The following is a 13,260-nucleotide window of genomic DNA, read 5'->3' on the forward strand; positions in this document are numbered from 1 at the left end:
TGAATGGAGCAGTAGTGTAGATAGTGGTCCACCTCTTCATTTACTTTTATGGGACTGATGTAGACAGCGTTCTGTCAGTCTACAGAAAGGGAATGGAGTGGTGGATTCAGAGAGGGGAACCGGTTCCTAAAGGTTTGACTTCTTCCATCTGATATTTATCACCTGTCCTGTAAATAGCTAATACTTTTTGTAGGGTTTCCTCTTCATGGGCCAAAATTAGGACATGCATTTTTAGCCAAAGCCAGAAGTGCTTCATAAAGAATGGAAATATGTAAAGGAAAGACTTACGCCTTGACTTGTTTTTATCCACTCCTGACTGCACCAAAACTGGATGTGTTAATCCAAGGTGATTATCAACTAACTTTCTAAAGAACATCAAAATGTGTAATAGGGATCAATATGTAATGAAAGACAACTCCAGTGGAAGCCGTTAGGGTAGCCAAATCCAGTGTAGTAAATATGTTACTGCACCACTGCTCGTATCGAGTGAATCAGACCAGTGCTGCAGTAACCAGTTCCCTCCGCTAAACATTTTAGAAACAGCTGATAGGCAGGGACGTGGGGTTCTGGACCCTTGTCAATCTGGGCCTGTCCTATCCTGCGCCAGTTACAGGAGAAAACCACCCCCTGTGGTGGTACTTTACACTGGCAGAGCTTATCTGGGTCTGCTAAGACCCAGCAGCTCTGCTTTGCCTGGAGAACCTGTCAATCATGTAATAGTCAGGCCCAACAGAGTCAGGGGCACTGCAACTACCTCTATTTGCTACATAGGTAAAAATCTTCCTTCTCCTCTATGTCCTGGCTGTCTCTGGCAGCAGAGATCCAAACCTGCTCCTGTTGGACTGCAGGAGCAGGAGAGTTACTGCGACGATGCCAAAAAACATAATTATTCTTTTTTTTTAATCTAAGATGATACAGAGCAATAAAAAGTGGCTGTGAAGGTAGATATAAGCTCTACACATCTATACAGTTTATTTGACAATAAACCAAATCTGTACAATTATTGTAGATTTAATGCAGATTAAATATTACACGACTTTTTGCTGCAACGGGTGAAAAAAAATGTATGCAATGACTTGGCAAAAAGGTTTGCAAATAAAACAGTTTACAGTGTCATAATGGCTGCTGAAAGAAAATGGAAGAAGACAGGAAGAATTCATGGCATGAATGATCTAATAGGGTTAAAGTCTGTATGCAATCCCATCCCTCGGGGCAGCTTTCTATATGGGCCTGGGTAGGATGCTCTTCGTGTATATGGTTCCTCCTTGCAGCGTTGTCCAGGAGAGCAAGCAGTAGATACATGGGTGAGATCTGTAGACCTAAGTCTTCATTCTGCGTCTCCAGCTTTACACCAAGCAGGGCCATATCCAAGCGACATGGGAGGAATATATAACAAGGGGATGAGGAAGGGGGGCATCCGTCGGGGTGATCACTCTGAAGGCTGCTGGATAACAACTAATATGTAGTCTTTATCTGAAAATAAAAGACAGTCAAAACATTATTAAAAAGTAAAGCAGTATATGACGTCTACAATATAGCGAGGTAGGTGTAGTGTGGAAATGACGTTATAGATTGATTATAACTATAGATGCGTTCAATTCAGTCTGAGGATATTCAATGAATAGACCCTTTAAAGGGGTTTTCCGGAAGATCAATACTAATGGTCCTCAGGATCTGATCTGTGGGGGTTGGACTCCTGGTACCCAGCTGCCAATAAGCTTGTTTGAAGAGGCCTCAGCACTCTTCCTAGGCCAGCGACGTCACGTTCATCAGTCACATGGCCTATTCGCGGCTCAGTACCAATCAAATGTATAGGCCTGGACTGCAATGCCAAGCACAGCCCCTATACAATTTGCGGCGCTGTCGTTGGCAGCATTATGTAAAGGAGGCCGCAGCACTAAATCAGAGGAGTAGTGGTGAGGAGGACCTGACCATCATAGGCCATCGATATAAAAAGTACCAGTTTTAGTGTAAAAGTCCTTTTTACTGTACAGCACGTTTTCTTTACACTGGGAGATCTATAGGATCTCTGTAACTGGTTGCACTAGCGGGTGGGGGGGGGGGGGGGTGCACTTACTACACAGCCTCTAGAATGGACATTCCAAGGTGTACAGATTTTTTCTTAGGCCTCATGCACACGACCGTTGTGTGCATCCGTGGCCGTTGTGCCGTTTTCCGTTTTTTTTCGCGGACCCATTGACTTTCAATGGGTCCGTGGAAAAATCGTAAAATGCACCGTTTTGCAGCCGAGGCCGTGATCCGTGTATCCTGTCCGTCAAAAAAATATGACCTGTCCTATTTTTTTGACGGACAACGGTTCACGGACCCATTCAAGTCAATGGGTCCGTGAAAGAACACGGATGCACACAAGATTGGTATCCGTGTCCGTGATCCGTGGCCGTAGGTTGCTTTCATACAGACGGATCCGAAGATCCGTCTGCATAAAAGCTTTTTCTGATCTAAGTTTTCACTTCGTGAAAACTCATATGCGACAGTATATTCTAACACAGAGGCGTTCCCATGGTGATGGGGACGCTTCTAGTTAGAATACACTACAAACTTTGTACAAGACTGCCCCCTGCTGCCTGGCAGCACCCGATCTCTTACAGGGGGATATGATAGCACAATTAACCCCTTCAGGTGCGGCATCTGAAGGGGTTAATTGTACTATCATATCCCCCTGTAAGAGATCAGGGCTGCCAGGCAGCAGGTGGCAGACCCCCCCCCTCCCCAGTTTGAATATCGTTGGTGGCACAGTGTGCGCCCCCCATCGGGCCCCTCTTCCTCCCTCTAGTGTAATAAATCGTTGGTGGCCAGTGTGCGCCCCCCATCCTCCCTCTAGTGTAATAAATCGTTGGTGGCACAGTGTGCGCCCCCCATCGGGCCCCCCTTCCTCCCTCTAGTGTAATAAATCGTTGGTGGCACAGTGTGTGCCCCCCTTCGGGCCCCCCTTCCTCCCTCTAGTGTAATAAATCGTTGGTGGCCAGTGTGCGCCCCCCATCGCCCCCCCCCCCTTCCTCCCTCTATTGTTATAAATCGTTGGTGGCACAGTGTGCGCCCCCCATCGGCCATGGTTACTTAGCAATAGTACAACAGTAGAAGATTCATACTTACCTGCTTGCTGCTGCGATGTCTGTGACCGGCCGGGAGCTCCTCCTACTGGTAAGTGACAGTTCTTTAGCAATGCGCCGCACAGACCTTTCACTTACCAGTAGGTGGAGCTCCCGGCCGGACACAGACATCGCAGCAGCAAGCAGGTAACTATGAGTCTTCTACTATTGTACTATTGCTAAGTAACCATGGCAACCAGGACTGCAGTAGCGTCCTGGTTGCCATGGTTACCGATCGGAGCCCCAGCGATTAAACTGGGACTCCGATCGGAACTCCGCTGCCACCAATGATCGGGGGGGGGGAGATGGGAGGCCGCACACTGCCACCAATGTTGTTACTGCTATAGAGGAAGGGGGGGCCGATGGGGGGCGCACACTGTGCCACCAACGATTTATAACAATAGAGGGAGGAAGGGGGGGCCGATGGGGGGCGCACACTGTGCCACCAACGATATTCAAACTGGGGAGGGGGGGGGGGTCTGCCCCCTGCTGCCTGGCAGCCCTGATCTCTTACAGGGGGATATGATAGTACAATTAACCCCTTCAGGTGCGGCACCTAAGGAGTTAATTGTGCTGATCACGGCCCCCTGTAAGAGATCGGGTGCTGCCAGGCAGCAGGGGGCAGTCTTGTACAAAGTTTGTAGTGTATTCTAACTAGAAGCGTGCCCATCACCATGGGAACGCCTCTGTGTTAGAATATACTGTCGGATCTGAGTTTCACGAAGTAGCTCATATCCGACAGTATATTCTAACATAGAGGCGTTCCCATGGTGATGGGGACGCTTCAAGTTAAAATATACCATCGGATTGGAGAAAACTCCAATCCGATGGTATAAAAGAACTCCAGACTTTACATTGAAAGTCAATGGGGACGGATCCGTTTGAAATGGCACCATATTGTGTCAACATCAAACGGATCCGTCCCCATTGACTTGCATTGTAATTCAGGACGGATCAGTTTGGCTCCGCACGGCCAGGCGGACACCAAAACGACTTTTTTTTCATGTCCGTGGATCCTCCAAAAATCAAGGAAGACCCACGGACGAAAAAACGGTCACGGACCTACGGACCCCGTTTTTGCGGACCGTGAAAATAAACTGTCGTGTGCATGAGGCCTTAAGCAGCAGGATTTGGCAGTCGGGCGGCACAGTACGAGAGGAACATCCAGATATGTTTCCCCAAGGATTGCATTTTAGAAGATTACTGCAGCTCACGTTTAACCCTTTACTGATTTCTTGCAAATATCCATGTTTGAGGTGCAACTGTCTCCGAGGTTTCTTCTCACAGGGATCTAGCAATCCTGTGATTTGCTCTGCATAATTATGTACCATTCTGGGAAAGAGGAATACATTGTGTCCATATTCCTCTCCCAGTACAAGGCACATGAGCACAGAAAGGACTTGCGTTCTTAGGAGACCCATTTTCCTTAATTTGTTTATAGGGCTCATCATGCTGCAAACAAAATCAGATGACAAGGTCACAATGCCCTGTTGGATTAAACTGGCACCCGGTGACTGACTGCTCTAGTGAACTATACGGTGCGAGTGTGGGAAAAAAAATTCGGAAACCAAGCTTCTTGCTGCGGTAATACCTGGAGCAATCATAATTTCATTCTTCTTGGATCGGACCCTGAGGAATGTCAGGTCATTCTGGGGGTCAATATCCCGCAATGAAAATCTGGCCTTTGTCACTAACTGATGCATTAGGCCTGCATATTGTGCGGTGGTGGCATTATCCATGGTGCTCTTTATGGGAATTCCTGAAACGAAAGAACAAATACATTGTATAGAGGTCAAAAGATTAATTTGGCTAAGATTTGTTACCCCCGACCCCACTATACACATGCAAACTCAGCAAGGATGGGGGGCAGTCACAAAATCGTTGACTCCAAAGTTACAAAACATACTTCTCCAAAGTCGTTGACTCCAGCAACCTTTGGCACGCCAGCTGTGGTAAAACTACAATTCCCAGCATGCACACTTGCTTCACTGTTCTCAAAACTCTCAATAAAGTGAATAGAGCATGCTGGGAGTTGGAGTTTCACAGCAGCGGAATTTGCCGGCCCCTGATATGGGATATAAAGAGGACGGGAGATGGGTGGCTACCAAACACCTCTGGCAATGCTTTGACTAAGGGTCCACTTTAAGGTCTGAAACGTGTTATCACCTGCTGTATGCTGCTTTAAAGCATTCAAATAGGGGGGTGGAGCCTGACCTCTATGGCGGCTGCTTTGAGAGAAGCACTCCCGCTACCAAGCTCCTAATAAGCCTGTACCTGAGCACTATCTCACTGGCATGGGGAAGATACAGCCAAAGGATAGCCCCAGGGACACATCTGGCACCCAGAAAGCTGAGAAACTCCAGTCTGAAATGGAGAAATACCTTCATAAACCTCCAACTCATCCAACTGCACAGACACCCAAGATGGCGCAGCAGCGTCCCTGCACGGATCTTCCTTGCGCACAGAGGCTCAGCGGGGACTCTGACGCTGATAGAGTCCCAGAGCTGCCCGGGTTGAGCGATTTTTCATCCCTCACCCGAGATTACTTGAATCAGGCCCTACAGCGGGCGTTAGCCCCATTAGCTGCAGATCTCACGGTCATTAAGGCGGATGTCCGCCATATTGGAAACAGGGTGGAGGCCCTAGAACAGGCGCAAGAAGAGCTGACTATTTTTAACTCCGCCATTAGAGAGCCATTACGGACACATCGTGCAGCCATCAATAACTCTCTGATGCTACTGGAAGATCAGAATAGGAGCCGCGGGAGGAATATTAGGATACATGGTTTGCCTGAGGCTGCAGAATAGGAGGCCTTATTTTCTGTGATGCAGGCCTTATTTACTATTCTGCTTGGTCCTGAACTGCGGCTGTAATTGTAGAAAGAGCGCACAGGGCACTGCACCCCAAACCGTCTCCCACAGAGAACCCCAGAGATGGTATATGTGGGTTCCTGAGCTTCCAAGATACTGAAGCCATTCTGCACAAATCTAGAGAAATGAGGGAAGATTAATTTGAGGACACAAGTTTTCCAAGACCTGGCTCCATCAACGCTCCAGAAAAGGAGGATCTTAAAGCCTCTTATGGATCTGCCGTGCACTTCTAAGATCCCCTACCGTTTGGCTGTTCCCTTTTGGACTCCTTATCGCATCTGGGAATCAACGCCTCACTGTCCGCACACCGGAGGATCTACATCAATTGGATGCCTTACTGTCACTGCCTGCCCTGTGAGAGGTCTGAGAAGATCAGATAGACTTGCAGCACGCGAGTATCTGACAGGTCTTTCTGTTTTTCCTTGCTGTCTGTTGTTGTGGGCAGGATCTCACCTCTCCACAGGTTCTGCTCATTTGTTGTTTAGTGGCTCTATTTATGCCCGCAGACCTTGCGGTTGTTAGTTCCTTCTGGAGTTCTAAGCTGGTTATTAGAGGTTCTCCTGCTTCTTACTCATCTCAAGCTAAGTCTTTTTGTTTTTACTTTGTGTGTGTGTTGTGTTTAGGTCTCAGGGAGACGCTGATCCCTTCATGGTGGAAGGTCCCGGCAGTCTCATCCCCGCTCCTTAATTTAGGGCTTGTGACAGTTCCAGCAGGTCTTAGGTTCCGGTTTATGAGTTCTTCCAGCATTAGGATTTGTTCATACTGTCAGCAGTCAGGGAAAGGCTCAGGGATAACTAGGAGGTTACCATCCACCTCCTCACTAGCTTTGGGGCCTAGTCTGTGTTACTGCTGTAGTTTGTTTATTTGGTGTTCTTCCTTTCCCCACTACCGTGACACTTACGTTTTCCCCCTGTTGAAGTTCCATGATGGCTACCTATCCCTGAGGAGGAGGAGGACTTATCCCCTTTACCCGCTTCAACAGCATGGTCAATTGCCCGGAAGCAGAAGAATCCGAGATCAAAGAGATCTTCTAAGAAGGGTTCATCTACCTGAGCTACAAGATGTTATATGGGGGCCTCCATTTCTTGAGCTAATTTATGGTAGCATCTTACTTTGTGATGAGCTTTCCGCCCCATATCTTTCTTCCCCCTCCTCACGATTCTTCTAAGGGTGGCAGGTCACAGATAGTTACAGCGGTTTATTTTACACTTCAGGCTTACGTTGTGGAAGATTGGCAGATGAGGTTGTACAGATATGTGTGTTTACCTCCCTCCCGCTGGCTCCTTTGTGTCGCCACTTATTTGCTCTGCCTTTTCTGTTTGTTCTAGATTGTTTACTGTGGTTTGTTTTTTGTTGGAGCAGACAGACAGTTCAGTTCAGTGTCAGATAAAGATGGCGGCTCTACAGCTCGAGTTCGCTTCTTTTAATGTACCCGGCTGTAATAACCCTGTTAAAAGGAGCCATATTTTTCAAGTCTTAAAAAAAAAAGCAGAGGCAGATGGTTTTTATGCTCTAGGAAACACACTTTGTATTCCCATCACAGACAATTGGGGCATATTGCCACCTCTGGGACCCCCACCGAGAACGGAAGGTGGAGGATGGTGCACTGAAAGCCCTGGCTTGGGCTATTTTCGTCTGCCCCACAGAAATTAATGAGAGCAGTGGCCGTGCAAACGCGGTGCGCTCCCATTCACTTGCGCTTGGGCACCACTCTCCGCGTAGGTGTGGGTCCCAGAGGTGGGACCCGCACCTATCAGACAATGGGGGCATATCCTAGCGAAATGCCCCCATTGTCTGTAATGGGAATACCCCTTTAAGCTTGGCCACGTACCAAAGCTTTCTCACTCTTTTTACCAGTTTAGGTACTATTCCTGTTATGACCGTTCTGCATCTAGGGGTGTCAATATGGGGATTCCACAGAATTGTGCCTTTTACTAAGACCTCTGATCTGGCCGATCCTGAGGGGCAGTATCTACTGCTGAAGGGTATGTTGGCCAGTGCTGAGGTCATGTTTTATACACATTCAGGAAAATTCTTATAAGCTAGTTACGAAGTCGTATCATCCTCCGGATGTCCATCATAGGATTAACCCATCTCTGCCCACAGAACGTTGGCGGTGTCATAGTGCCGAAGGAACTGCATTACATATTTGGTGGACATAGCCCCCTGATGATTTTTGGAATGCCGTTTCCGATGCCATTAATCAAATTTGTTCACATGTAGTTCCTCGTTCCCCATCTTTAGTTCTTTCTAAATCTATCAGAGTATGCACCTTCTGTAAGCGAGTGCACCAGAAAGGTTCAGGAAATCAGTAGATTGGAGGAGTTATCTAGCTGGGAATCTTTTTCTCACAATAAGTTTCACACTTTGTGATCGCCATGGGTTAAATGGAGCAGAAAATCTACTCTATAGTTTGTTGCATTGAATTGATACCGCCCAGTCCTTTTTCCTTGCATTACCAATGGTTATCTCCATAAAAACAGGGATGGATCCAGGACGTTCATGATCCAAGACAGCCCAATAATTTCCATGAGAGATGTGCAATGTCCTCAAGAGGACCCGTCCCCTCTCCCGACATGTCTGTTTTAGTAACTACTTACATTCCCCATGTTATACCCATTCTGGAGCATCTTTTCTACTATCTGTATGGCATGTCTTTCCTCTATTATTACTACTAGAAATCTACGAATTGTCAGCAGTCTGGAATAAAGGTACACCTGGGTGTTACCATTTAGGAACATTCCGACACTGGCAGCAATGACTGGATAGTGTCAAACTGTGCAGAGAACCCCCCCCCCCCCCTCCCCACCTAGTTACACCCAGTTGTACCTTTATTCATAATCTCCTAGTAGGAATAATAGAGGAATGCCACAACATAGAGCCATAAGAACAGATACAACCCTATGGTAATTTAAAGGGGTATTCCCATCACAGACAATGGGGACATATTGCTAGGATATGCCCCCATTGTCTGATAGGTGCAGGTCCCACCTCTGGGACGTGCACCAACACCGAGAATGGAGTGGGGAAGGTGGCGGAGGGCACACTATGCACGAGCAGCCACCCTCCATTAATTTCTATGGGGCCGCCGAAAATAGCAGAGCGCTGGCTCGGCTATTTCCGTCGGCCCCATAGAAAATGAATGGGAGCGTTGGCCGCGCAAGCTCGGTGCGATCCCATTTACTTGTATGGGGAGAGCGCTTGGCGATAGCCGGGGTCCTCCAGCCACCACTCTCCCCTCTCCGTGTAGATTCTAGTGATATGCCCCCATTGTCTGTGATGGGAATACCCCTTTAATGTGGCATAGAATTATTTACTAAAACAAACAATGTCAGAAGAGGTGATGGATCCTCTTTAATGCACATTAACAAGAGAACGATAAAAGGACTGATGACATCTACTTAGGTGTTAGAAAAAAACTAAGTAGTCCTCTAACATATTGTTCAAAGTTTCAACCCACATAGGGGTCTTTCTCAAGCACATTTGGGTACATACAGGGTATGTATAGGTGCACATAGTAATCATTATGGCATCGTGCGGTCGCAGTCCTCCCCCTCCCTGCCATATTATACTATAGACATAACATCCGATCACAGCGCATCCCCAGAAGACGTTCATCAAAATTAAGCCTATTATCCTTGCTCATTCATATGCAAAACCTGCCCATAAACCTATACTCGGGAAGAGCTTCCCTCACATCATCGTCCCCTTGGCCCTACTGCAGATGCTCAGCGGCCAGATGTCCTGCATATAAATGAGCATGGGGAAGGGGTTTAAAGGGGTTGACTCCAGCAAATAGCATTTATTATGTAGAGAAAGTTAATACAAGGCACTTACTAATGTATTGTGATTGTCCATATTGCTTCCTGGATTCATTTTCCCATCACGTTATACACTGCTCGTTTCCATGGTTACAACCATCCTGCAATCCAGCAGCAGTGGTCGTGCTTGCACAATATAGGAAAAGGAGCCGGCCACTTTGATGGATGGGACCATGGGATTGCACATAGACATGCATGCGCAGCAGCTCCCACCCGGGCCACTTTGTATCTGTGATGCAGGGTAGTCGGAAATGAGCAGTATATAATATCATGGAAAAATGAATCCAGAAAGCTAATGAAGCAACATAGACAATCACAATACATTAGTAAGTGCCTTGTATTAAAGGGGTTTTGCCATCACATACAATGGGGGCATATCACTAGGATATGCCCCCATTGTCTGATAGGTGTGGGTCCCACACCTACACCAACAACGGAGCAGGGAACGTGGCGGAGGGCGCACTGCGAGCCCTGGCTCGGCTATTTCTGTCTGCCCCACAGAAATGAAAGGGAGCAGGGGCCGCGTGTGCGCGGTGCGTTTCCATTTACTTGTACGGGAGCAGATCTCCACCTCTGGGAACCTATCAGAGAATGGGGGCATATATTAGCGATATGCCCCATTGTATGCAATGGGAATACCCCTTTAACTTTCTCTACATGATAAATGCCATTTGCTGAAGTCAGACAACCCCTGTAATTTAACTCCAGGTGGCCATGTGCTGTGACCAGATGTTATAGGTCTACACGCTTATGTTCACCGACAAATAGGGGCCCATTTACGTACAGATATACGCCATATATCGGCGTATATATCGGTCGCAGATTTTGTCAAAAGCCATCTTGCAACAAAATCTGCAACTTTTCCCGGCTCACGCCACTTTCCTGACAAAAACTGGCAACAAAATGACTTAAATATATACACCGACAAGGGAGCTGGCATAGATTTTAGTTTGTCGCACGTCCTGCTGGAGGAAGCAACAAAGTTATGTAGAGGCATGCGGTTCCGCATAACTTTGGCGCTTCCTCCAGCAGCATCGGAACAATTAAGACTGGCGTCTAAATTGCCGGTCTTAATAAATGAGCCCCATACTCTGTATGTACACATACGGTTGTGCTTGAGAAAGCCCCCTATGAGGGGAGGAACAAATACTTTTTGTTTTTTTTTGTACCCCAAGTAGATGGCGATGCGATGTGCGTTTGCCCTTAGGTTCTTTTACACAGGCCAGTAAGATGCTTGTTCACAATCATCACCCCACACACATATGACCAGCGATTGCCTGTTTGTGGGTGATCGTATCTTTTACGTGGGTAGCACTGGCACATCTCCCCGGATGACCAGGGGACGTGCTGCCAACAAATAACTGCAGAAGGGGTCGGAACGAGGGAAGATCATTCATTAAAAACCCATGAAAATTAAAGTAAGGGTTCATACACACGACCGTATGTATTTTGCGGGCAGCAAAAAATATGGATGACGTCCGTGTTGCATCCATTTTTTTTGTAAAACCATGGTAACAATGCCTATCCTTGTCTGCAAATCGGACAAGAATAGGACATGTTCTATCTTTTTTTGCTGGGCTGCGGCACAGAAACACGAATGTGGACAGCACACAGTGCGCATATCCGTTTTGTGATCCGCAAAACACAGATACAGGCTATGTGCATCCCACATTTTCCTTTCCGTACGTCCAACCTTAGGTTAGAGATGTCTATTGTCTGCAAAACGGACAAGAACAGGACACGTTCTATCTTTTTTGTGCGGCCGCGGATCGTACATAAGGATGCGGACAGCACATGGTGAGATGTCCGCATCATTTGCAGGCCCCGCTGAAATTGCAGATCGGATGCAGCCCAAAAATATGGTCGTGTGCATGAGGCCTCGGGAACGGCTGATCTCCAGCAGTCAGAATGACGGGTCACCACTCACCCTCCGAGTTGACAATAATGATCCCCTGCACGCCCTTCTGGCTCTGGATCCTCTTTAAAGTTTCTTCGACGTCTGCCTGCAGAACACAAGCAAGAAAAGATGGCTGCCAAACTCATGGTCTCTGAACGTTACGCTGCTATAGGCAAGGGGACGACATCTAAAGCCTAGTTCATATTTCCATTTTCCGCGGACAGCACACGTACCCCTTGATTTAAATGTCTGTTCACATTTCAGTATTTTGTTACTGACCGTGGGTCAGTAAAAGAAAATAACAAATTCAGGGACATGCACTACTTTGGTCCGTGATACGGACCAAGCACACCCATAGAAGTCTAAGGGTTCGTGACATTCACTGACACACCCTGGATGGCCTCCGCGTTGTGTCCGTGGTGCGTCTGTTTTTCACTGAAGACTGAAAGAAGATTCTTTAGAAATAAATTTTCAGCTGAGCAACTTCTGTGAATTATGGATGACACACGGATGCTAAAAAACAGACACGCGGTCCAACCGCAGATCCTTCACGGATGAAACACATACACTTTTTTTTCACGGAAATGTGAACGGGGCCTCAGTGTTTGGTCAGTGACTGTGAGACAACACCAGGCCTGGGTCTGAACACAGAACAGGCCAGATCTTTCCCTTATCTCTGTGTAGCCTACAGGTCTGGTTTTGGCCCCACAATCACTGATCAAACACTGATAGCACAAATATACGATTGAGACTCTGTAGCACTATGAACAAAAGTGCAATGTTTATAAGGATATAAACAGAACTTTTATAGATCAATTTTAACAAACTGCAATATTTTATACCTGACTGAGATATTATATACTTTGTATTTTATTTTATATTTCATACTGTCTTATTCTATATTATGTATGACATATTGTGATATAATAAATAATTTATTACAAATTGGACCTGATATATAGCAACAGATATTGAGTGCCCACTATTATATCCTTCAAATTGTATATAAGCTGCCTGTCAAGTCCCAGTCCGTAGATGTATCGTTTATTGGAGGAACCCGCTGGCACAATGGGCATGATTCTTCATCTCATCTATACTTGTCTCTCAGTAAATGGTAGGAAGGGCATGCCCCCCAGATGGTGAGTGCCAGAGGGCATCAAGGAGCCATTTCCATTATGCTTTGGCCGAGTGTAGCAATCTGAACCACGTGATACTGGACCAACACCCACCAACCAGCACAATAAAGGGGTGGCTGCTGCCAGCTGCACCCAGGCATTCCCAGGAGCCTCATCAGGAAGCCTGTGACTACTGCCCCCCAGAGGATGCTGCCATAATGGTAGATACACAGTATACAGAGGGGCGGGATATGGAGAGCTCCCATCTGAGGTGACGTGACGTCATCCCCCCGGTAACCGTCTACCGGCGGCTCTAACACCCCGGTGCTGCTGAACAGAACATATCCCGACCACTGACATCACTCACCATAGCGCCCGGCTCCCCTCAGTAAGGCTGTCACTAGAATACACCGCGCATGCGCACAGACCAGCGTCACCCAGCGACCA

General features: G+C 47.2%; 1 protein-coding gene across 1 annotated transcript; it reads right to left on the bottom strand.

Moving 5' to 3' along the window:
* Window positions 1-948: 948 nt before the first annotated feature.
* On the bottom strand, window positions 949-13,260 carry DYNLRB1 (dynein light chain roadblock-type 1). The gene is made up of 4 exons (XM_044299915.1): window positions 13,181-13,260; window positions 11,729-11,804; window positions 4,702-4,869; window positions 949-1,473 (listed from the first exon to the last, which is right to left on the bottom strand). Exons 1-4 carry the CDS (start codon window positions 13,181-13,183, stop codon window positions 1,430-1,432), a joined length of 291 nt encoding a protein of 96 aa, XP_044155850.1. The 5' UTR covers window positions 13,184-13,260; the 3' UTR covers window positions 949-1,429.

The sequence above is a fragment of the Bufo gargarizans genome, chromosome 6 (genome assembly GCF_014858855.1).
Source record: "Bufo gargarizans isolate SCDJY-AF-19 chromosome 6, ASM1485885v1, whole genome shotgun sequence".
In the NCBI taxonomy this organism is placed as follows: Eukaryota; Metazoa; Chordata; class Amphibia; order Anura; family Bufonidae; genus Bufo; species Bufo gargarizans.

Bases quoted from the DNA above. Each gene is read 5' to 3' on its own strand.
- DYNLRB1 (XM_044299915.1), bottom strand. The intron at 4,870-11,728 runs GTGAGTGGTGAC...CTTTCGTTTCAG, and splicing joins CATTATTGTCAACTCGGAGG to GAATTCCCATAAAGAGCACC. The intron at 1,474-4,701 runs GTATTACCGCAG...TTTTATTTTCAG, and splicing joins TGAAATTATGATTGCTCCAG to ATAAAGACTACATATTAGTT.